General features: G+C 47.8%; 1 protein-coding gene across 1 annotated transcript; it reads right to left on the reverse strand.

Annotated features, from left to right (window-relative positions):
- Positions 1 to 5672: 5672 nt before the first annotated feature.
- On the reverse strand, positions 5673 to 25992 carry DESI1 (desumoylating isopeptidase 1). Its single transcript, XM_054582454.1, has 6 exons — positions 25707 to 25992; positions 14390 to 14411; positions 13198 to 13267; positions 10618 to 10727; positions 9821 to 9943; positions 5673 to 8163 (listed from the first exon to the last, which is right to left on the reverse strand). The coding sequence occupies exons 1-6, from the start codon at positions 25792 to 25794 to the stop codon at positions 8070 to 8072; spliced, it is 507 nt and encodes a 168-aa protein (XP_054438429.1). The 5' UTR covers positions 25795 to 25992; the 3' UTR covers positions 5673 to 8069.
- Between the last annotated feature and the right edge of the window lie 108 nt (positions 25993 to 26100).

Raw genomic sequence — 26100 nt, forward strand, 5'->3', positions numbered from 1 at the left:
TACAAAAACAAGAAGCTTTTGTTTTCTGTTGGATGGAGACAGAAAACAGAACCATCTCCACAGGAGGGAAGACCGAATTCTTTCACTTGCACCTCCTGGTCCACCCAGATCTGGCCTCTAAGACTCTGGCCACTGGCTGCCATAAAACACCTTCCCAGAGCCTGCCTGTGGGTGGAGCTATAAGTGGCCAAATTAGTCTCTAACACCTCACAGTTTACACCTGTTTCATTGCATTAGCATTCCTAGGGAGTTGGTTAAATGCAAATACCTGGGCTCCACCCTGTACTGGAATCCAGAAGCTATAGGATGAGGCCCATAGGGTAGGACAAGCGTTTGTCTCGTGTGGATTGGGTCCACCCTTTCAGAGACAAGCAACAATAAGCTCCCAACAATAGCACACCTACACTTTAGACCTGTAGTAAACCAGTTTCCTTAACAAATACCTTTCACAGTCTCTCCCTAATGTCTCACTGCAACCCATTTCAATGATGTGGACACTGAAACCCGGAGAGGGGAGTGAACTGCCCTGAGACACTGAACCAGGAAAACCAGATGGGGCGGCCCTTATGGCCACCAGTATGTCCCTTTAAGAGGGAGACTCATCCCTAGCAACTGGTGTTCAGGTGGGACCCTGGGGAGGCCCTGGGGAAAGCGAGGAGCAGGACTGGGGGAACTGGGGCCGGGAGGACTGGCCAGAAGTGTGTTTCCAGAGCACCAAGGGAAGCCAGGCCTGAAGGCAGGGGGCCTGAGACCCCATCGGGGCAGGATCCTGCTCGGAAATGAAGACTGGACTCTTCTGGACCAGACAGTTGCCTAAGGTTTGCAGGTTAGTGACCTCCACGTTGCTCTGGACAAGTATAGAGCTCATATCGTGGGCGTTTCATTTACTTTTTCCAGAATCCTTTAAGGTGCGTACCTTTATACTTCATTTCCAGACATAGTTACTGACACCAGAGAGGTGAAATGGCTTTCCTCGCATCACACAGAACAGTCAGGATTCACATTCAGTTCTAGCCCCCTAAAACCCTGCTTTTCCCTGGCTCCTTGGGGGAAAGTCAAGTCAGCGTGTTGCTGAAAGGATGCAAGGGTGTTGACTTTCCTTTCCCCTAGCTCAAGTGTGCCCTTCTGAAGGTGAATCATCCCGGCCTGAAAGGGCAGCCCAGGTGTAGTAGGTATACGGTCAGACTGATAATTCCTGGGGGTGCCCCTCCCAGCCAGGGGAACCTCCTACTCTCTGAGCCTGTTCTTCATCTCTAAATGGGACCGCCACTGCAGCCTCTCTAGGCTGTTAAGAAGATGAGGGTGCAGGGAAGGAGATGTGCTCACAGAGGCTCTGCAAAGAGCAGGTGAGGGCTGTTGGTTTTAATTCCATCTTGGTGCTGAGGAGTGGGCAGCTGGGGAGACTGTGGGTGTTGGTTGTTTTTCCTTATTTTCCAAAATGCCTGCAGAGCTTACATTGTTTTCACAATAAACAAGTGTGTTAGATTTAAACAAGCTGCAGTGCGCATGTGTAGAGGTGGTTTGTGGAGGGGTGGAAGCTGTTGCTCGCTTGGTACAGGCCCCCTTGGGGATTCCTCGGAGCTCCCTTGGGGCTCCCTCAGCCAAAACCCGTGGGGACAGAGATAACCCCAACACTGCTGGACCTGGGGTTGAAGAGCAAGCCATAGTCCTCAGGATTCAGGTCTGAGCCAGAGATCACTAACCCCTATTGACACCTGGGGTTAGTGATCTCTGGCTCAGACCTGAATCCTGAGGACTATGAGACCTTGAGCAAGTCACTCCTCACCTCTCACACCAGGGGCGCAGAGAGGAGTCCTTTTAGGAGGGACATTAGAGACTATCTGGTCCACAGTTCTCAGTCTACAGAAGAATAAACTAAGGCCCAGGGAGGGGAAAGCCTTGATCAAGGTACCTGAGGCAGAGGCTCAGTCCAGGCCCGTGGAAGTGCAGGTCTGGGGTTTTTTATGACCCAGCCCTCTGCCTCAACTCGGGCCTACCAGGACTGAACTGGAGAACTGATTCACTCCATGACGTCAGCTCTGTGCCAGGCCCTGTGCTGGGGGCTGGGGCTGGAGGCTCAGGTAATTACAACCAGGTCCTGCCCCAGCTCGGGGAGTGTTCCGCAAGGCTGTGGGTGGGTGGAGATCAGGAAGGCTTTACAGAGGAAGTGCTGATGCTGGGTCTTTAGCACCAGGTGACGTGTTGTTCTAAGGATAGGCGGCCGGGGTCGGGAGGGGTGGGAATCGTGGTCCAGCAAATGATAAATTGAGGCCAGAGGTGGAAACTGCCTGTAGCGATAGGAACCCGCTCTTGAAACAGGGTGTGGAGGTTGGAGACGTCCGGGGACAAGTTCGAGAAGGGCCTTGACAAATGGGTTGCCCCATGGGCTCCTTGGGGACAACGAAGTGTAGACGCGTGCAGGGAGCACGGCATGCTCATGTGACCTGCAGTACCCGAGGCCTGCTGAGTCTGGGGGTGGGCTGTGCCGTGTGGGTTCCACAGCGCCACCTAGTGTCCACTTCTCTCACTGCAGCGTGACCTTGCCTGGCTCTTACGAGGGCAGGGAATGGTGAGACAGATAGAGATCTCTGCCCAGGGGACTTCGGATTCCTCGTCAACCTGGTAGACCAGGGTTGTTCAGTCCCCTTCCAAAGCAACCAGGCTCCGTGGCCAAGGGCTCACAACCAGGAACATGCCAGACCTCTACTGAATTCTTTGCCTGCCCTCTGAGGGCAGAGCCCCTAGGTGAGTGAGCATGAGGACGACAAAAGGCCAGCTTGGGCAGACAGCCCCCTACTACACCCTCTTACACTCCAGAGCCATCCTGCTCTCATGCACACATCTCTGATGAGCAGCCTACTCTTACCTTGCTGGAGCCTCACTACACTGTCGTCAAGAGGACAAAGCAAGGTACCACACAGCACATCTACCATGTGTGACTTCAAATCCACAGGAACATCTGTAAAGATGTTCACAAGATGCTACCTCTCAAGATGATGGAACTTTAGGTGACTTTTCCCTCTCATCTTTGTGCTGTCAGTAGTTGCTTGCATTTTCTAAATGTATATAATCTTTATAATTATATAACCAAAAACTTATTTTCGTTTTGGAAAAAATCAAACTAAGAAATCTAAGCTGGAGTAGCCCAGTAAAAGTGCATGGAAGCAGGCAGGGCAGTGGCTGACAGTGGCTCTGCAGTCCCTGTAGCTCTTTTTTTAAAAGATTGTATTTATTTGAGAGAGAGGGGAAAGGTAAGAGAAAGAGAGGGAAACATCTACGTGCAAGAGAAACACCAATCAGTTGCCCACCATGTGCCCCCAACCAGGGACCTGGCCTGTGGCCCAGGCATGTGCGCCTACCAGGAACTGAACCAGGTACCCTTTGATTTGTGGAAAAATGCCCAACCCACTGAGCCACGCCAGTCAGGGATGCCTGTAGTTCCTGCCTTCACAGGTTTCCGTTGTCTTCTGTTCCTCCAGGGGAGCGGGGACCAAACCAATTTCCAAAGCTTCTTCACAGCTCCCAGGCATGTAGCAACACTCAGTACACCTCACCTCCCGCCTGACAACTGCAGTACCCCCATCCTGGTTTTCTGAGGCCCCTGTTGCCCCCCTGCCCCAGTCTGTTCTCAGCACAGCAATTGATCATGTCATTTTTTGACCTACAAGGCCCTGCACCATCTGACTCCTGCACCTCTACAGCATCCTACCTCCCTGCCGTCCCCCATTGCTCTGGTGCTCCAGCCACTCTGGTCTCCCTCAGTCTCTCCAATGTTCTTTTCACTTGCTGCTCCCTGTGCCTGGAATGCTCATCCCTCAGATCTGGGCTTTGTTAGATCTCAGATTTAACATCACCTTGTTGCACAAGGCTTCCCCAACTCCTAGCACATACCCCTCTCCCCTTGCTGCCCCCTGGTTTTATATCTTTCTGAGTGCTGTCACCACCTGAGATGACCAATTGCACACCCTTTTGTCTCTGAGCCTTCCCAGAAACGGTCCCTCCTGCCTGCCTGGCAGGGCCTTGTCTGCGCCCCTAGCACAGGGGCCAGCGCTGCTCCACGCGCAGCGGGCTCCCAGGGCAATGTTCGCGGGATTGGACTTACCCTGGTCTGACTTGCCATGAGTCGCCAGATCTAAGGGTAAAGTGTGTTCCCTGCCATTTCCCCCAGAAGCGGGCAGTGCATGTCTACAGTATCTTGTCTTATAAACTGTCCTCAGCAGAGAGGAATGGCCGGGGCCTCTGCGTGGAGTTGGCTCGCAGACTCCTCAGTTGGTGACAGTTGAATGAACCCTTCCCTCAGACTGATATTCACCGAGCACCTAATCTGTGCCAGGCGCTGGGCGAAGTGCTTTACATCAACTCTCTTCAAAACCACTTTGTGAGAAGAGACAAATGGACGGGCCCAAAGTGGCAAAGTTAGGACTTAGGATCAGGGCAGGCGCTTTTTTTTTTTTTTTAAAGATTTTATTCATCCAACTTTAGAGAGGGGAGGGGAAGGGAGGGAGAAAGAGAGGGAGAGAAACATCAATGTGTGGCTGCCCCTCGCACGCCCCTTTCTGGGGACCCAGCCTGCAACCCAGGCATGTGCCCTGACTGGGAACCCAACCGGCAACCCTTTGGTTCACAGGCCAGCACTCAATCCACTGAGCCACACCAGCCAGGGCAGGGCAGGCACTTTTAAGGGCTCCTGTCTCTGAACATGTCAGCTCTTGGGAAGCAAATATGTAAGTCAAAGCCATCTGCCCTGTGTCCTCTGGAGACAGAACCTCGTTTTATTCTTAAACTGGCACATTGCAAAGACACTGCGTCAGTGGGTGGTGGTGAGAACATGGCCTTGATTCAAGGGCTCAGCCACCTGCCACCTGGATAGCCGTTTCCCATCTGTGAGTGGGACCAGTACCTGCACCTCCAGTCCATTGCATGAGAACACACAGCACAGTCCGGGCCCATGAAGGTGCTCAAAGGTAGGCAACTGAACCTGCAGACACCTGCAGTCAAGCTGGAGTGTCTGGTAGCAGTAGGGGGCATTTGGAGAGTTGTCATTCGCCATAACACTTGTTCAGTGAGGTGATGGTAACAAGGTGGGGAGAGATCCCTGGGACCCATCTGAAGCCAGAAGTGAATTGTTCTCAGTGAGGTCAGATATTCCGGTGGCCCAGGTCTTCTAGATCACAGATGTTGGGGCCAGCAGACCAGGCCTTTTTTTTTTTTTTTTGAGATTTACAAAAAATTTACTTTTTAGAAAGGAGAAGGAAGAGAGGGAAAGAATCATCAATGTGTGGTTGCATCTCACACACCCCCTGCTGGGGACCTGGCCTGCAACCCAGGTATGTGCTCTACACTGGGAATTGAACTGGTGACCCTTTGCTTTGCATGCCAGTGCTCAATCCACTGAGCCACACCAGCCAGGGCAAGGCTGAGTCTTACTCCACCACCAGCTGTGAGGTGACCTTGGGCAAGTAGTATTCTCTCTGGGCCATGTCTCCATCTTTATAAACTAACAGTGAAAGTCATACTCTTCGCTGCTCTCTTTGCTTCTTACCTGTGAGGCTTATAGCCGAGCAAAGGCAGCATATCCAGACTCAGCAAGCCAAGCTCAGAGGCTGAGAAGCCAAGGCGGCTTCATGCTGGACGTACACCCAGAACGCCAAGCATGACACAAGTACAGCAGGCAGAAGTGAGTTTATTGCATTAGAAAAAACATCAAAGAAAACCGGCAAACATCTCTGTACTAAACAGTTATTAGTTTGACTTCAAGGGCAATAAGGAATCTCAAAGGTACAAGCTTTATTTCTGGGTGGGGGTGCTGGTCTCATCCCTCTTCCTTCCCTGTTCTTTTACACCAGTGGACCTCTATGGAGTGTCCGCTGTGCGCTACAAACAAACACATGGCTCACTTGTCGCTCTGCTCACCCATACATGCTCATGTGGAGCTGGTTGGGCACAGAGGACACGCTCCTGAGGTGCTGGGAGACGAGAAATGAAGGATGGGGGGGGCCGAGGGGGCGCGCTGAGCCTGAGCTTCCAAAGTTAGTGCCGCTGGGACTTGGGTGGCATAGGGAGAGCTTGCTTTCCTGCAGGCCTCCGAGAAGGCAGTTTACTGACCCCTCTGTCTCTCCCCTAGGGCACAGGCATTGGCACAAATAGCTGCTGGACATGAAAGGGACTTTTGATGAACCAAGTGACTCAAAGCCTCTCAGGGGAGCCATTTCTTAGTACAGCCCTGGGTCTGGAGGTGGCTGCTGGGAGGGGCGAACCAAGTTAGGCCTGGAAATGAGGAGGAGGGAGGAGAGAATGAGCTTGTGAGGCCCACCCTCTGGCTAGAGCTCTGTGTGGAGGGGTCTGGAGCAAGAGCCTGGTAGAGAGAGAGGGCTGGGCAAGGCAGGCTGGAAAAGGCATGGACCAATACGCTGCCTTCCTGGGATGCACCGGCCTGAGACTCATTCTCCATGATCCATTCAGCCAGTCGGTCAACAGTTAAGTAGGGTTCCCTGCCAGTTTCTGCTCCAATATACATTACCATGCATTCTGGCAAATCAGTGCGTCTTGATTAGAACTAAACTGCTCATTGGTTTGGCCTCCAACCTTAGAAGTTCCAAAATGTCACTTGACATCACAGCTGGTCATCACGCACGTGCCTCTGGTCAGGTCACAGGTGAACACTAAGGCAGAATGGCATCTTTTCCTCTAGCTGAGACCCTGATCATGCCGACTGCTACGGCTGATGGCACAGGCGGGAGGAGAGGTGGCCAGGGGTGAGCAGCAGCTTTTTGGAGAGGAAAGGCACCTGCTGCAGGCCAAACCCCAGGAAAGACAACATAATTCAAGTCTGAGAAGTGGCAGGAGAGGCCCAAGAACGCCAGAGCTGGGACGCAGGCACCTGGCAGCGCTCAGTCCTCTCCCCACCGTCACTTCCCCAAAAGCTAACTTAAGGGGAGACTCAAGTGAAGAAAAGGAATCTGAAAGCCTCTCTAGATAAGAAACTTCCAGATTGTTCCCTGCCTGTAAGCTCTTAGCAGCAGCTGAAAAGGAAAATGCCCATGCATGCCATGCTTCCTTAAATTCAGAATGACAAGGGAAACAACACGTGTCTTCAAAACACATTTAGGATAATGTAAAAATTCCTATCGACAGCAACTCTAAATTTGCTTGCCACCTTGATTGTTCATTATTATCTTTCTACATCAGGGATATTTTCCTAGAGCAGGGAGTCATTTCCCCTTGGTCCTAGCCGAAGACTGCATATTGGTCTGAGGGGGGTGGGTCCGGTGACTGCACATGACCTACATTATTCCTTGCAGACAAAATGCCCGGGTCTCTGCTGCTCCGGCCCCGACCTCCAGCGGTCACGACAGGTCAGCTATGCTGAGGAAGAGCAGCCTGCAGGCAGCAAGGCAGGTTCTCCAAAACTGATGTCAGAGGATTGGCAATCGGTCTAGGAGGGAGTGGCTTTATCCTGTTTTCTTTGCCTGACACTTGCTGTCACTCTCCCTCCACTCTGAGGCTTCTGGCTGCTCCAGCTCTGACCCCGTGGCCTTGCTTGGGGTACAGGAGGGAAGGTGACACAGGTTGTGGCTAAGGAGTTCACTTAGGCTGGGTGAGTCATCCTCAAACTGGTTCCGAGTACACCAACTCCTTTGGTTCGTTTAGCACTAGAGAGAAACTGCTTCCAGGTCATGAGTGTTGTAACGCCCACCTGGGTAGCGCATGGGCGTCCTCTGGAGAGAGGTTCTAGGTTGGGGCTCCCCCAGACTGTGATTCCACTTTCTGCGTTAACCCACTCCCTTTCTCGGGCGTGGAGGACGCTTAGGAAGCAGGGTCACAAGTGAACTCACAGACAAGACAGCCTTAATAAATTAGTATAATACTATTAGAAGGGATGGCGTTTTGTTCTGTTTCTTAGCAGCATTGTCCTACACGCAGCCTGATGATCTCCTTCCCTGGGAAATTTAAAAAGCTGTCCCCTGGTTGTTAGCTCTGATGTAAAATTATAAAATAGAAATCTGGTAGGGTTTGTTTTGTTTAAAAAGAAAAAGCCCTGGCGAGGCAGGGCGGTCCATGCAGTCCTGTTAGCTCTGGCCATTGGGTCGGCCCACGGTGCTCCCTCCGGGAGGCTGGATCTGGATGGAGTCCAGGAGGGGCCGCAGGGCCTGTCCGAAGGGGCTGTGGAGAAAACAGACACAGAAGCTGTGGTGGGCTCTGGGGCACAGGCCGCTGCAGCTGGCACCGCCGCACCGGGGAGGACACATTCCACTTTCTCACCTACCTCCTACGTGGTTTGTCACAGCTGGGGGGGATCTCTAAATAGCCTGTTCCGCATTTTGACTCCTGGGGTCCCCTCCTCAGTAGATGCTACTATCTCACTACCTTTGCTTCTAGGTCCTGGTTAGCTGTGGCTTGAACAGGCTGACTACATACAGGAACTAGAGCTTCTTGTACTTGCATCTTGAATTCTCATGGTACAAGAGGATAAAAATAAAGTTTAACGAGGAAGCTGAGTTTTAAAAAAAAGGACACAAAAAAGGTAAAGTCAGGAGTGAGATTCCTCCAGGAACTGAGGTCTGCTAGGGAAACAGGGAAGAGTCGGGAAAAACAACAAATGTGGGTTGTTAGAAGGTGTTAATGCCACTTTGCAAAGGGCTCCCTGTTTGTTCAAAGGAACTTAGCTGGAAGGAATACTGCACTGCATCTCAGAGATTTTCCAAGATTACTGCAGCCTTAAAACAGGTTGCCCACAACACACCTCAGTTAGTGGGTTTGTTTCTGTTGGGGGATCCTGCCATTTTTGAAAATTGTCCCCAAGCTCAAGGGGAATGAAATATTCCAAAACATAAACAGATGAAACTGAGGAATATTAACCTTAATTCAGACAAGCTCAGGGACTCCACCCATCACATAATAACAAGAACATTCCAGCTACTAAAGCTTGTTTCAGGCCCCATAACCTAGATCCTTTAGGAAGGCGCTGGGGTCTCACACACCCACTAAGGAAGGCAGGGCCAGGGCTGGGAGACGGGGTTTTCCTCACCAACTTGACACAACAGCCTCGTTTCCCAGCCAAGTTTTTCCTAAAGGGTTCCTACTCAGGGTGAAAAACAGCTCGCCTTGCTGAGCCTGCTAAACCTGCCAGCTGTCTCTGTTGGACAGAGCCCCAGTTCAGGAGAAACTGAGTCAGAGTCAACAAATGGACATTGTCCTGGAGTGGGCAGAGGCTGCTTGAACGAGGTCAATAGCAAAGGCTGGGAGGGGTGTGATAGCTTTGGGTGGGTGTGTCCTTTTATTTATGTGTTATTTTTTATTTATTGATTTTAGAAAGAGAGGTGTTTTGTGGGGGAAGGGAGAGAGACAGAGGGAGAGAGACACAGATTTGTTGTTCCTCTTGCTTAAGCATTCACTGGTTGATTCTTGTATGTGTCCTGACCATGAATCAAATCTGCAACCTCGGCATCTTACAATGACATCTAACCCACTGAGCTACCCAGCCAGGGCTAAAAAGCCCTGCATTTTAAGCAGGCACTCATGGGGAGTGGCACGCTTCATGTGCAGTGGGAAAGGCTGTACACGTGGGTTTCTAAGTTCTGCAGCTGTACACAGGCCAGGATAGAGTGGTCCAACTCCAAGGTGGGCGAAGGTGGTAACAAGGTGAGCATCGCTGAGAAGAGGAAACTGGTTGGCCTTCCATGTTTGAAGCTGCCTTCATGACAGGGCCCACTGGCTTGGGGCGAGTCTGCCGACACCAGGGGAGGGCAGACATGGGCAGAGGAGTGGCACTGATTATAAAGCGGGACTTCAAAAGCAGGGACAGAGAGAGGCCACTTACGTGGAGAGAACTTCAGAGGGAAGGTCAGTGATGTAAGAAGGGATCTTCCGCCCGGTCAGGAACTGGGCCACTTCGTTACTGAAGGTGTTACAGTTGTGTTCAAAGAGGTTGTAGGCTTCACCTCTACATTGTGAGAAAGGTTTGGAGAACAGATATGAGACAGTCAGCAAGCAAGTGGATGAAATAAGTCACACCAGGTGGTAGAAGGGTGAGCCCATGAGGACTGTGATTTCCCTTCTCTCCAAAGGATTGCTTGACTTGCCTCTCTGGACCATTGAAAACAGCTTTCGAAGGGAAGGATAAAATACAAACACGAGGCTCCTCTACAACTTCAGGAGAATCTTTACATTCACAAAAGCAGAACCCTAGGGTTCCAGTTTAGCACTTCCTGAAACTGACTAAAGCTTCTTTAAGAGAAAAATCTCAAGTTTGTATTTTATCCCAACCCTTCTACAAACCTTGTTTTTTGATTTTCAGGATAAAATATTTGGCCAGTGTGGGTGGAGAGCAGCATTTGCTAAAATAGCAGCATCTGATTGTAATCAGAAGGAATCAATAGCCCATCCTTTTCTCAACGTTTCAGCTGAAGGTCTGCTAGGACGCAACATTGGCCTCAGAGTAATGCTGAGTACTTCTGTGGGACGGTAACTGCCCTCTCTGCATATGTATTCAGCAAATGCTGGGCCAGACCTTGTGCTGAGTGCTCCGGGGGCTATGACCTGGTGGCCGCTCCTGGGGGGCTGATCACTTAGTGGGGGGGACAGACACAACTTACCACCACCCCTGTCTCCACTCACCGGAACTGAGACTCCCCCAGGGAGGACAGGTACTCCAGAAAGATTTCTTCTGTGACTTCTGTGTTCCCCACATCAACCACAGAGTCTGGGGGCCCAAGCAATGTCCCTCCCTAAAAGAGCCAACCCAAAGAAAGTCATTAAATTACTATTTCTGTGGAATTTTTAAATATGGCTTTCCATAGGAGACCACAAATGCTCTGTTCCAACAACTTTTAACTTTCAGAGCACCCAGGCCCGATGAAGGGTGTTATTTCCTATTTGCATCAGGGCTACTGTGGCTTGCAGGGGTCCAACCTTTTGGCGTCTCTGCACTACACCGGAAGAATTGTCTTGGGCCACATATTAAATACATTGTGACACCTAATCACAAAAAAATTTTTATAATGTTTTAAGTAAATTTACAATTTCACGTTGAGGCACATTCACAGCCATCCTGGGCCGCATGCGGCCTTCGGGCTGGACACACATGGTTAGAGCTTCTTGGAGACTTTCCATGGCCAATGCTAGAAAAATGGCTAAGAAGTTGGGCTTCTAGTTTCTGGGGGGTCTCTGGGAAGCTGAGTCTCACGCAGGTCAGGCTCCCAATGCTGTCCACTCATTCAGTTGACAGAAAGATAGGAACCCAGAATCTGAAGTCTCCCTTTGTCCCCAACATGCCTGATCATGAGGGTAGAATGGGACAACTGGAAATGGCTCCCACTTGACAGGCCGCATTTCTGCATCTGCATTCATAAGGTAAGCAACCGGTGTTCCCAGAGACACACTCAATATCCTTTGAACACTGGGAAAATGTGAAGGACTGTGAGAAATCTCGCGGGCTGGCCGGTATTTTCGCAATTCAGTTCTTCTACAATATGTGAGGATAATCTAACCTTGCTAAGAGGGCTCCTCAGGCAAGGGAGCTAATGGCCCCTGAAAGGCCTAGAGGAGACCCTTGGCCATGGGCTAACGGGCTGCCCCTGCAGACCACGAGAGAGCCTGAGGCCCGGGGGTACCCCAGCCAAGGGGGAAGGACCAGCGTCACTGGGGAGGACAGGGCTGGGAGTGAGCTGGGAAAAAGAGCACTCCACGTCAGGGCTGCCTGCACAGAGCACGCATTTACGCAATAGCTAAGGAGCACTTACTGCATGCCTGACATTGTTCCAGGCACGAGGGCAGGCACGGTGAGCAGGATAATCATGGTAGCCAGAGAAAAATTATCTGAGTTACCAGAGACTAAAATGTCACCACTTGACCTCCCTGTCATTCACTTATGTAACATATATTTATTGAGAACTTACTATATGCCAGGCCTTATGCTGGGCACTAGGGGTATGATGTGGACAAGACAGATGAGATTCTTGCCCTCGGGAAGGCAGACAAAAATAATCCTGTACACCAAAGTGTGATTATGAGTTGCAATAGGGGTCTTGCTGGAAACTACAGAATGCTGTCAGTACATATGACAGGGGACTGTCCCAGCTGGAAAGGTAAGGGACGACTTGCCTGAGAAAGTGACATGGAGCTCAGATCTGAAGGAGGGACAGGCGTGACACAGTGAGGGGCCAGGGAGGTGCAGTGAGGTCAGAGGACAGGTTTAAACGTCCAAGGTGTGTTCAAGGAGTGAGAAGAAGGGGGGTAGGCGAGGGCATGACTTGAGAAGAGGTCGTCCGGAGATGGTGACCGAGAGCAGCTAGGGCCCTGGCGGTCACGCTGAGCTTTCTGGGTTTTATTTCAACAGCAGTGGGGAAGAGTTCTGACTGAAGCAGGAGAATGCCATGATCAGGTTTTCATTTTGAAACGGTCACTTTGCCTCCCATGGGAGGACGGACTGACAAAGGAGTCCTGACTGCTGTGGCCCAGGCCAGACACAAGCGTGCCCTGGGGTAAGGGGACGCTCTGGAGAAACGAGAGTAGGTGAGGAGGGAGGGGCTGATTTAAGGCACATTGACAAGGTGGCACTGACTGGGCTTAGTAAAGGATTCCTTACAGGAGGTGTGGGACCTGTGAGAAAATACCAAGAATGACCTCCCCCGCTTTGTGAATATCAAAATGAATGGCCGTGTGGCCTTTGTTTGAGCGCCTCCGTGACAATCCTTAGATAGCTCAGAAAGAAATATTTTGGAAAATGGCATGGGCTTTAGAGTCAAAGACCTGAGTTTTAGTACTGGCGCCACTTAACTGGCTGTGCAACTTTGGGCAGCTCGCTTTACCTCTCAGCCCGCACATTCAGCTTTGCACTGGCTGAGTTCATACTATGAGCCAGGCACAGAGCTGGTCATGGGGACAGAAAAGTGAGACATGGTCTCAGCTTACAAGGAGCTTACATGTAGCTCCTTGTGGAGACTCAGGAACAGCTAATTTCACCATAACATGCTCAGTGTGACACAGAAGGATCCAGAAGTGCCATGGGAGCAGAGAGGAGAGCGACTGGCTAGAGGGTCTGAGAAGAGTTTTCTTGAGCTGAGTCTTAAACTATGCAACAGACCCGCATACGCTAGGCTAGAAGCCAGAACATATAGAGTAGCAGCCACGTTCCTGGTCTCTGGGAATCCCCAGGGACCTGAGACTGCAGGACAGGCTGTGGGGAAAGACACTCACTGGGGGACAGCTGGAGATGCCACCGCTGCCGAAGAAGAACTCATCCTTGTGCACAACGATGGAGGTGTGCCTGCAACGCAGAGGAGAGAGCGTAAGCCAGAAAGTGTAGAACCGGTCCGAGAAAAAGGAATCAAGACGCTGCAACGAGAATCATCTCTGCCCAAGGACAGGACAGCCTTATAAAACTAACCAAACGAAGGCAAGATAAAGAACATGGGTTACGGTTTCTCAGCTGTGACCCTGCTGACATTTGGGGCAGGATAATCGTTGCGGGCTGTCTGTGTGGTACAGGACGTTTAGCAGTGTCCCGGTCTCCACCCGCCAGATGCCAGTAGCACCCCTACTCCCTCAGTTGTGACAACCAAACATGTCTCCAGGCATTGCCCAATGTCTCAGAACTGTCCCTGGTTGAGAACCACTGCAGCAGGTCATGTGAGCAGAGGGCAGTCCCTAGAGAGTCACCCTGATTTTGATAAGTGAATTACTGAAATAAAGAGCAAGGTGGGTCCCCAGGCTTTTTAAACTGACAGGAGTGAACCTGGACCGCACTGAGGCAAGAGCAGATGATGCGAAAAGTGTGGGCCTGTTTCAGGTGAAGGTGTCATCATTATTAGGTTCGAGTCAAACAAAGCAAAAGGTCATTCTGGTCAATCCAGTGTCAGCATGGGAGTCAATGGGAGTCAAGAGCAAATATACTGACTCATGTTTCCTCATAAATGGAACCGAGAGCTCAGCCATGATCCTGTCTGACGGGGACAGGTCCATAGTGAGAGAACAAAGTAGAAGTGTTTAAGACAGATGACTGGGGCCCCGAGCCTTCTGTAGTTAGAAACCTGGGTCGGGGTGGGCAGCACACCCCTCGGCCTCCCTTTAGGACAGGCTTCCTCAGTCTCAGCACCACTGCCACTTGCGGTGAAGAATCCTTGGCTGTGGAGGGCTGCCTGCGCACGGTAGGGTGTTTGCAGAGGCATCCTGGCCTCTGCCCACCCACCGAAATGTCTCTGGATGCTGCCAAATGTCCCTGGGAGTGGGGTCAAAATAATCCCCAGTTGAGAACCACTGCATTACAGCTTGAAGATCTGTGATACAGAAGGCCAGGTTTCAAGCTGGACACCACGGACTGGAAGCTGAAATGCATGGGTACAGCTTTGTTTCATAAACCAGTCACTGTAAGGAGTCCCACCCAACTTACCAGATGCCTTCCAGTTGTTTCCCTGTGGAGAAAAGAAGAGATTTAGCCACTGAGACTAGACTAAATGGCCTCCCAGCCTGAGTAAATTCAGAACATCACTCAAACCCAGAGGAACCCATTAAAAACTTCTAGAGGGACTTTCTAGGGATGCACGTCTCCGATAAGGTCCTGAGGTTGCGACACAGGTATCTCGTGTTCCGTAAGTTGAAAAGTGATCAGAATCTATCAGAACGCAAGATAAAAACACTGGTAAAGATGTACTCCAATTTTACATGTTTTTCTTTCCCCTTTGGAGTCACTTCAACTTTGCCTTTTTAATTTTTTTCATCTATAGAGATTATAGTAAAATAATAGTATAGAAAAACATTACCCACTTCTTCACGGAGCATGTGTGAGATAAAATCCTTCAGAAGTGAGAGCGCAAAACTCTGTAAATGCCATCAGCTTAAATAGTCAATGCAAACGTATTCTATAACTCTAGGTGCCAGAAATGATGTCAGGTGTGAAAATGTCCTGCCTTTAAGGAGTCGGAAGTCAAGTGGAGAGACACACATAACTAACTAAAACATGGTGCTAGGCTTTATCATGTGGTAAGAATAAGGCGCTACCTGAAATAAAGCTAAAGAACTGTCTTCATAAGCTGTGATTCAACCAGTAAAAGAGGGGCAGGGTGGGTGTTGCGGCCAAGCAAGCAGCATGTGCAACGCACAGTCGTGAAAAAGGCTGCCTTGCAGGTTAGAGCAGAGGGTGCAGCGATGGTGTTAAGAGGACAAGTGGGTAGCAGGGGTGCCGCAAAGTAGGGTGAGCCTGCACTGAAGGCCGTGCCACACGGCAGGGGTGCAGAAGGCTGTTAGGTGGCAGAGTGCCTTGATCAGACCCAAGTTTTTAAAAGGTAAGCATAGCCCTGACTGGCAAGGCCCAGCTGCCTGGAGGCAGTTCCGCAAAACCGCAGGCCGCTGGTTTGATTCTGTCGGGGCACGTGCCTGGGTTGTGGGTTTGGTCCTGACTGGAGCTTGGGGCTCGTACGAGAGGCAACTGATTGATGTTGCTCTCCCTCTTTCTCTCCTCCTCCCTCCCCCTCTCTAAAAATAAATAAACATTAAAAAAGGATAACTCTAGGTACCGAAGATGAATGGCACAGAGGAGAGTGAAGGGAACAGACCGGAGGGAGGTCTGGCAGCAGTCCGCGGCGGATGCTACGCAACAGAGCTGGGGGTGAGAGGGACGGGCGGAGAGAGGCGTGAGAGCATTATCAACACCGCTCGCTGGCCTTCGGTTATAATTTCACATTGTTTACTGATGGCTAAATGGTTCTTTCAGTACTTGCCCTGTGGCTTTCTAAAGGATGGAACTCCAAGTACTATGTGGAAGGAGAGGTCATATGTTTGTCCTTCTTCCTTTGCATAAGTTACACAATTATGGAATTTACCTAGGAAATAAAGGGAATATACTGTATTTATTGTCCTTTTAAGAAAACTTTTTAAATAGGATAGAAAACATGGTCCCTCAGGAGGACCTACTGATGGCTCAGCTGAGCGTCATCAGAGGCGGTTAAGAGAACAAAAGGTTCCGATCCCGGCTTTTCCTCGGGCCAGTGGTGGATCTTGGGCAAATTTACTCAACCACTTGGAGCCTCAGTTTCTTCAGTGCAGAGTTGTTGTGGCCAGTAATGATAACACATCAAAATATCACAGTTGTGGTACACGGAAGTGTGATAAACAGAGACTACTATTAGGTAAAACGCCCTCCTTGGGGAAAAGGGTTAAAACCTCCAAAAGAGAAATGAAATCTGACTTTAGGATTGGTGGGTGAGATCTAACAACACATTCATCAACAAATTAACATGAAATGCTGTATCTGTTTTACACATAAACATTTCATTCTTTGCTGTCAGTGCAGGAAGGCTAAATGAAACAACAAAGGAAAATGAATGTAGCAGGGTTTGCCTCTTCCAGCTCCACAGGCCAGCCTGCTCTTCCCGCACAGATCTGCTGTTCTGGCCCACGAGATCACAAATGAAAAGAGGGGTTCTGGCCTGGGATTCCTGGAGGATTCCCCAGCGCCTATGCGGCCGACTCAGCCCTTATCTAAGCCGAGTTAAAATTCCACAGAAGTGGATCAGAAACAGACTGGATGCCAAAGGGGCGAGGTAACCCATTTAGGACAAGCACCTTCAAACACTGCCTTACTGGGCTATAAGATAAATTGGCTTGGATTCTTGTCTTTTCTAGCTGACTCTAGAAGACCACTAAGTCTTCTCCTTCCTGTTTACTATGTGTAAAAGGGGGGATTAACATTGTGGTTTTAAAAAAAATTTTAAAAAAGATTTTATTTATTTTTAAAGAAGGGAAGGGAGGGAGAAAGAGAAGGGAACATCAACATGTGGTTGCCTCTCACATGCCCCCTACTGGGGACCTGGCTCACAACACAGGAATGTGCCCTGACTGGGAATCAAACCGGCAACCTTTTTGGTTTGCAGGCTGACACTCAATCCACTGAGCCACATGAACCAGGGCAACATTGTGTTTTAAACAGAACTGATGGCCCTGGCCTGTGTGGCTCAGTTGGTTGGAGCATTGTCCTGTAACTGAAAGGCTGAGGTTCAATTCCCAATTAGGACACATGCTTAAGTTGCAGGTTTGATCCCTAGCTGGGGTGCATACAGGAGGCAACTAATCAATGCTTCTCTTTCATATAGATGTTTCTTTCTCTCTCCCAACCCTTTCCTTCCCTCTCTTGCTAAAAGCAATGAAAAAATGTCCTTGGGTGAGGATAAAAAAAAAAAATTAAATAGAGCTGATGTGCTCTTCTATACTGTCATTTATAAAACAGCTTGTGTCTTAATGGCAGCGATTTGTTTTATTTCCTTGAAGACATGCAATAATGCAGTGAAATTGGACAGATTAGGGATACTGCTTTCTTTTGCCTGTTCCTTCTCTCATTCACTTTGGGAGGTACATTACACTCATAAGAGAAAATATAGTGTAGTGAATAAAAATACAGGTTCTCGTGTGGACAGGCCAGGTCTGAACCCTACCAGTCCTATCAGTGAACTAATGTTTATTGAGTGTTATATTTGAGACACTATTCTTGGCACTAGGGACAGATCAGTAAACAAAGGAGACAAAAAAATCTTCATGGCACTTATGGGGTGGGGGGAGGGGGCTGTTAATAAATAATAATAAACATGTTAGCAATGAGTGATACAGAAAAATTAAGAGCAAGGTAAAGGAGATTGGGAGTTTCAGGGATGGCCAGGATAAGACTCTTTGAGAAGGTGACATTTGAGCAAAAACCTGAAGGAGACAAGGGAGGGGGCTATGCATAGGTGGGGCAGGCCAGGTGTATCTGAGGGACCTCAAGAAGGCCAGGGTGGCTAGAGTCGGTGGATGAGGAGGAGAAAAGTAGGAGATGAGCAGAGATAATAGAGGATCAGGTCACATAGAACCTTGTAAAAATTGAGAACTTTTCTAAGCCTGACTGTCCAATATGGTAACCACTGATCACTATTAAAATTAAAAGAACAAGTTCTGTTCCTCAATTGCACTACCATATTTCAAGTACACAACAGCCACATGTGGCTAGTGGTTACTCATAGGACAGTGCCGATGTAGAACATTTCCACCACTGCAGAAAGTCCTACTGGACAGTGCTGTTTAAACCTTAGTTTCCTGTTAGAAAAAAACACAAAAAACAACAACGCATAACAATAGTGTCCACTTCATAACATTTCCAAGATGAAAAGAGATGACACGTGAAATATGCCTAGAGAGTGCCTACCATATCACACACATCTAAAAAAGGCTATCTAGCTTGTTTCTTTCAGGATTTAGAATTTGAAAGTTTTATGGCTGCTCTTATTACCTTGGTATCAAAACTACCTATTTTTGTGTCTTTCTCCCCGATTGGACTACAAGTGGCTCAAAGATGAGGACAATTTCTCATGTATCTTTGTAATCCCAGCACTTAGAAAAGTACCTGGAACACAGATGCTGCATGGCCAATTGAGATGAGGTATTCTGTTTTGTTAGCTCTGTTGACTCACAGTGTTATTGAGGCCAAAATCCTAAACCCCTAACTTAGCTGCCATGTTCAGTGACCTAGGAAGACAGGTGAACACATGCATTAGTTCTAACCCAGCCCTATTAAATGAATGGAGTTTTAAAAAGGGGCCTCAGAGACCATCCTGTCAGTTATTTTACACCTGAAAAAGAATTAGAAAGTTGCAAGATACAAACCCTGCTTTATTCTCTTGATAGTTTCTATGTTGCTCACTAAATGAGTCTGGAGGCTGGACATGATGCTTCCTCCTTATTCAACTACATCAAGGAACGCTCAAGGTCTTATCCATTCATAGAATGGTGATAGGGACTGTAGGAAAAAGATCCAAACGTGGATTGAGCGGATCCACATCTTTTCTTAATTTGAAGTGTTTCAGCCCTGGCTGGCATGGCTCAGTGGACTGACCACTGGCCTGTTCGATCTAAAAGATCACCAGTGCGATTCCCAGTTAGGGGCATGTGAGAGGCAACTGATCAATGTTTCTCTCCCTCTTCTCCCTCCCTTCCCCCTCTCTAAAAATAAAATCTTTTAAAGAAGTGCTTCATAGTTATCCTTATTCTCACATATCTGTACATGGTAGAGTAGGGCAAGTATTTATTAACTCATTTTACAAGTAAAGACACATGGTTTGTCCAGCATAAAAACAAGAAAAAGCAAGCTATGGTGATGTACTTGTTGGAGCAGCTCAGACAGAAATGTAAGGGTAGCTGCTTGACAGCCTGCTCTCAGGAGGAAAAGAATGAGGCTGCCCTGGCTGGTGTGGCTCAGTGGACTGAGTGCTGGCCTGCGAACCAGTTCAACTCCCGATCAGGGCACATGCCTGGCTTGTGGGCTGGGTCCCGGGCTGGGGGTGTGAGAAAGGCAACTGAACGATGTTTCTCTCCCTCTTCTTCTCCCTCCCTTCCACTCTCTCTCTCTCTCTAAAAAAAAAAAAAAAGAAAGAAAGAAAGAAAGAAAGAAAGAAAGAAAAAAAAGAAAAAAAAAGAAGAGTGAGGGCCATGGCTCCCTGCACAGGGTGACAGGCAATGGAATGCGGGACTAGGTTGATCCTTAAATGTTTCTGGCTGGACTGGGGTGGGAGTAAGTGAGTAGGAGGTGGTGGTTTGAGACTGAATTAGGACACAAGGCCACTGTGGGACAATGAATTAGGCTCAGTGGGTATTAGCACATTACAGAAGCAGATTATCTTCCCACTAGGATTTCCTCAGCTAGCTGGAGAGCAGGTGGGTCAGGTGGATGCCTGTCTCCAAGCTTGTTAGCATATCCAATGCACTGATTTTGAGGTCTATGAAAATATGTACATGAAAACAAACAGAACACGTGGATATCAGCCTTGTTTTCCATCATGAATAACACAAAAGTGAGGTCTGCAGTAGTCAGCCTTCCACTGATTGTAAATGTAAAATGAGTGTATAAAAGCCAAGGAGAAAATACTCCATCTCCTTCCTCATCCATTAAGATAGATGGAGCTTGTGCACATAGACATACGTGCTGGTTGTAAGACATGCTCAAGATCTGCAGCTGTTATACTGCAGTTGCAGATCTGTTATATATTTTTTAGCTGGTGCTAAAAAATGCGTATGCATAAGCATAAAGTGGGTAGTGGTGACGGGGATCCAGCGACCGGGGGCCTCTGTGCAGGCAGCGTCAGCTCGTTGGTACACAGCAAATGTAGCCCCAGCTCACCTCGCAGATTCCGCCCCCAGTGAGAAACTGTTTTTAACTAAAAACGTTTTAATCTGATGGTTGGCTTGGTCATTTGCCAGATTACCAGCAATGTGAAAGGGTTAACATTAACTTAAAAAAATCAGCTTATTCTTCTCTGGGATTACTGGGTAAATATTGAATCTAGGTGGGAGAAAGTAAAATGACTTGCGTATAATGTAAGTGGGTCACTGCGTCAATAATGTAAAAAAAATCTTATTGGCAGGGGTCTTGCACTTTAGGCAGAGAAAGGTTATCACAAAAGCAAAATGCAATACAGTGAAAACTGAGAGGGTACTTTAATTCTCAAAAAAAGGCAGATTTAAAAGTATTATACCTAATACTCTAATTTACTAAGATTCCTTGGAGTCAGTACAGGATTCTTTCCTAGCATAAAAATAACTGATGTGTGAGTTCTTTTCCTCAGTACTGAGAGGGTTCCCTCTTGATCGTTGCCTGTTTTTATTAGTCAGGCCTTGTAGCAATGCTTTGCTACACCATTCACTCAGCTTTTATCTACTGAATGCAAAGCACTGCTAGACTCCGGGGCTGCAATCGAGAGTTCTTCCCCCAGTGGAGCTTTCGGTCCAGTTGGGGTAGGTGTGGACACAGATAAGAAAACAAGAAATTATAAAATAAAATGATGAATGCTATTACAGGAGAGTAGAGGATGTTATCAGCACATAATAGGAACGCATGACCAAGATTTGGGGGAATGGGGTTCAGGGAAAGTTTCCTGGAGGAAGTGACATTTTAGCTGAGACCTGAAGAGAAGCGGGCCAGGCCAAGAGATGAGGAGAGGAAGTATTCCTGGCAGGGGCACAGCCTTTAAAAAGCCTAGAGGTACAAAAAGAACTGACCTGGTTCAGTCTGGAGGGGTGCACAGCAGCCCTTCTCCACTGGGGTTCTGCAAGAGAATCAAGCCCTAAAGCCCCATGGTAGCTATTGGGAGACTGAGAAAACGGTCATTCAGATCAATTTCCCCAGGGCTTAATTCTCTTGAGAAAGGATTGTGTCAGAACGTGGAGATAGGTGAGGGTAGAAGGAAAAGCAGGAGCTGGATCACAGAGGGTCTTGTAAGCCACATCAGTTTTCGTTCTGCCATAAAGAAATTGCATGATCACTAAATTAATTCATTAGCTGCATATAGAACAGTTCACACAATGAACAATAAAAATCTAAAACAAAGCACAATAGATGGCATCAAAACATTTAAAAAAACCCCCTCAGCTTCAAATAAATTCTACTTAACTGTCAAGTCTCAATCACTTGTGTAATATTTATTGAGCACTAGCTCTGACTGGCTGCTGGGGACACACAGAGGAAAGAGACAGAATCTCTGCCCTCCAGAAGCTCAAGGTTTTTGCTAAAGTCTTTCTGACACATCCAGCTCACCATGGCCTCTCCCCTCTTCTTTTTTTTTTTAAATCCTCACTTGAGGATATTTTTATTATTTTAGAGAGAGAGAAGAATGGAGAGAGAAACGATTGATTGCACGTCCTGACTGGGGATCAAACCCACAACCTAGGCATGTGCCCTGATTGGGAATTGAACCTGCAACCATATGAGCCACCCACCCAGAGCTCTCTTTTCCTTCAAGGCTTAAAATAACTGCTTCACCATTCACTCATTTTGGCATCTAATCACAATCTCTTTAATGCCATTATATACATACGTACATTATTTTTAGTGAAAGGAACACCTGGAGAACAGAGTTGATGTCTTCCATTTCATTACTACTTGCACTATAGAATTAAGTGAGGAACTGCGCATAGAGTAAAATCTCAAATATTCATTAGATTGTGTTCAGCCATGTGTATATATGATGTCAGGATATGTGCATGTACAAAAAACTTCAAGTCAGAAAACAATCAGCAAATACAAAGGTACCTCTTACTACAACTTAAAAAAATCCAAACCCTCTTGCATTTATCTCTATGTACTTTAGCACAGAAAGAGGTCAAGAAACTTAAAGAGCAGCCAAAATTATTAAGAGGAATCAAATGACAATTATAACAGTTAATTACCTTAGGCGAATGGTGACAATAAAAAAAAAACAGTACAATCAGGCTGTCTGCTAGATTAGAAAAATGATAGTTTTGGGACCATTTTCATGGTGATCGAGGGACTGCGCAACAGGAATATCTTTATGGGAAGCATTCTAGGAGACAGGGAGTCTACATTGTTTTGGAGAAGAGAATTGGGCTCTATCTAGTCCAGTCACGACTGCAATAGAGCTAGATGGAGTCTTACCATGATGACTGCCATAATAATAAGAGGATACTGCTGATGAGGTCACATGAATTTAGTTTGGGAAAATGAGACCTAAGAGGAGTAATCATAAATCTACGATTATAAATGGCATGTACACATTGAGCCCAGATTTTTACCTCATCCAAACTTGAAACGGTTGGCCAAAGATGCCATTATAAACATGAACAAGGTACCTAATTTGCATAAATTATAAGGCAACACCTTATACAGTAGAGGTGATATAGCAAATGACTGAGAACATGAGCTCTGGAAGTCAGACTGCCTTTGTTCATAACCCAGCTCTGCCTCAACTGAAAATTAGAGGTAATAACAGGATACACCTCACAAAATTGTGATGAGGATTATAATACATGCAAAGTTCTCAGAAAAATAAAAGGATCTGGCACATGGTAAGCTCTCAATCGATGCTAGCCATTAATATGCTCAGAGAAGTCACTGGAAAAATCAGGAAACAAATTGATTTTTTAAAGTTTCAAATATATTTAGAAATGGAAATAGCTATTACCAGAGTTGGGTTAGTGCTGTCTGGATGTGATGAACCAGTAAGGCAATGCCCATTTTTCATAAGTTTTCAACTCTAGAAAGCAATGACTCCTAGCTTTGATAAAGCTGTCTTTATTAATTTTACAAAAGGCATAAAAGCAATATGGGAAAAGCTGGAGAGAAGGGAGAATTGGATTTGGCTACTTCTTCCTCATCTTTAAATTCTCAACTTAAAAGTCACCACTCCTGATAGCCCTTACTTAAAGTAGGTGTCCTTATTTTCTTTCTCAGCACAGTTTGCTTCCTGTACAGCCCAGCACTTATCACAACTTGCAATCTTTTTTTTTTTATTTTTAGGGAAAGGGGAAGGGGGAGAGAGAGGGAGAGAAATATCATGTGAAAGAGAAACATCGATTGGTTGCTTCCCGTAACTACCTGGAACAGGACTGAATCCAAAACCCAGGCATGTGTCCTGACTGGGGATCGAACTGGCGACCTTTCACTTTGTGGGATGATGTCCAACTAACAGAGCCACACCGGTCAGGGCTGCTTATTTATCTTTAATGTCTTACACACTAAATAGCTCCATGATGGCAGAGTATCTTTGTTCATTATGTCATCCTTAGCTAAGCTTAAGACATAGACAGCACAGAGTGGGTACTCAGTAAACAGCTGCTGAATGAATCATGAAATAATGATTCGTAAGATCTCTTTCACCAAAAATCAATAACTATTGGCTAACAGAACACGACAAAAAATACCCAGTATAAAGGAGGAGGCTTTTATTTTTGGATCTAGGAAATATTTAATGCCTCACTATGATCAAACTAACCAAATGGCTCCATTTCAAGAAGTTTAGTTAGAACTTGACTGATATAATCTTAGTAACTAGCACCTTCCCCAAACAGTGACTTTGTAAGTACTTTCAGATTTGCCCTACTAATTTTAACAATCTAGGTCCAACTTCTATCCAGTAATGGGTTGGCTACACAGAATTCTCTGAGGAGCTTTGTAAAAATACAGATTTTTGCCCTGCCTGGTGTGGCTCAGTGGATTGAGTGCCAGACTGCGAAGCAAAGGGTAACTGGTTTGATTCGCAGTCAGGACAAGTGCCTGATGCAGGCCAGGTCCCCAGCGCGGGGGCGTGAGAGAGGCAACCCCACACTGATGTTTCCTTCCTTCTTTCTCCCTCCCTTCCCCTCTCTCTAAAAATGAATAAATAAAATCTTTTTTTTTAAAGTGGAATCTATAAAAAAATTAAAATAAAAAACAAAAATACAGATTTTTGGACCAAAATTCCAGAAAAGTTTTATTTAATACTTATGTAATGAGGCTCTAGAATCCATGTATTTAAAACTTTGCTTATTTTGGATAGATAATATATGTATGTACTATATAATTCTCCTGTCTTCCAGTTTCAAGTTCACTTTTAAAAAGTATTTTATTTATTTTTAGAGAGAGGAGAAGATAAGGAGAGAAACATCTCACATGCCCCCAACTGGGGACCTGGACTGCAACCCAGGCATGCGCCCTGACCAGCAATCTTTGGATTTGCAAGATGATACCCGACCCACTGAGCCACACCAGTAAAGGGCAGGTTCACTTCTCTATAAGCTATCACTGTTACCATTTCTTTTGTATTCTTCTAGGTTATTATTTGTCTAAGCAAGTATGTACATATCCTTTGCTTTAAAGACACACTTGGATATTTAATGAACTCTTCTATTTTTGTTTTTTTAAATTCCCATTTCACAATACATGTTGAAGATGAAGGTATCTTTGTATTTTTCACAAGCCTCACCCTAGGAGGTTCTGAGGCAAAGCTGAATATAGGAACCACTCATTGGCCCAGGGTTAAGAAGTTAAGTTCAACTCACTACAGCACATTAGAAACTCAAGGATATTGAACAGATGCCCTCAAAGGTAGCCTTGCTTACTTGACTTCTGCCCTCTTCTCTTATGCACACGAACCAAAACATTCTCTAATGTCTCCATAAGCCAGAAAAAAACAGTCACTCAAATGGATGTTGCCAAAGCTATTGGATTTTCAGTTCCTGGAATGCTTTCCTGCCCAATATCACCTGAAATCACAAACCTGACAATCACTATGTTACACAAGGCGTTTGGTATTTGGGTTATAATGTTGTTTGATCCTGGTGGTTAAGTAGTTTAATGGAGCACTCCTGAAATACTTCCCTTATCCTTACTGACACAACAGCATCCAATCCTCCCCCAGAACTGCAAAAGCAGTCCCACTGTGTCAGGCCGAACTTGGTGAATTCTCGAGTTCGGGCTCCAGCAGACCTGACTTCAACTCTACAGAAGGGCTATCGCAGCTCTAGCTTTCTCCCCCCACCTACCCTAGCGACAGGAGAAAGAGCTTTCTTTTGGCACGGAGGGTAGGCTCTCCGAGGGCCACCGGAGAATCTCCTCCGCAGTGTCCCTTTCACTACGAGGCGCACCACGCGGCAGGCATCCTCACTTCCGCGCCGTGGAAGAGCTAGAGGGCTCGCCAAGCGAGGCAGGGAACCCTCCCGGACCCAGCGCCGGCTTACCCCACCTCCTAGCTGAAGGGGCTTTGAAGGGATAAGAGAGGGCGTGATTCCTCTCCCTTCCCCTAGTATTCAAACGGCAAAGTGGGACATAGGGGCCCAAATCTCAGATCCCTCCCTCCTTTACCCGGGCTTTTTTCCATCCTCTGGGCCCCACGTCTGCCCCACGAGCCTGGGCCCAGGCCTCCCCACCTCGGCCGGCTGTCCCGGCCCTCCTTCCTGCCCGCCCCCTACCCCCTCACCCAGCATGATGGGGCTGAGCCGCCGGGCCAGGCCTTTGGACAGGTCGTACACGTAGAGCTTCACCGGATAGAGATTTGGAGGCTCCATCGGGACCGTGGCGGTGGCCACAAAGTCCCACTGGCACCCGGCTTGGACCTTCCCCGTACCCGACCCGGGTGAGGAGCGAAAGGAGCGTGAGGGGACCGAGCCTGGGCCCGGCCTGAGGGGCGGGGGAAAGGCCGCCTTGAGCTGCTCGCGCCCCAACGCTGCTCGCGCCCCACGCCCGCCACGGGCAACGACTACTGTGAGGTGACAGAGCCAGGGCCAGGGTCCGAGCGGAAGAGAGGCGGGGGCGGGGACGCACTTTCACGCATGTGCATACCATCCCGACGGGTGTGAGGGGCGGGGTTTCGC

This window comes from Pteronotus mesoamericanus, unplaced genomic scaffold (assembly GCF_021234165.1).
Source record: "Pteronotus mesoamericanus isolate MK-2021 breed Mesoamerican mustached bat unplaced genomic scaffold, CSHL_Meso_final contig_702, whole genome shotgun sequence".
Taxonomy (NCBI): Eukaryota; Metazoa; Chordata; class Mammalia; order Chiroptera; family Mormoopidae; genus Pteronotus; species Pteronotus mesoamericanus.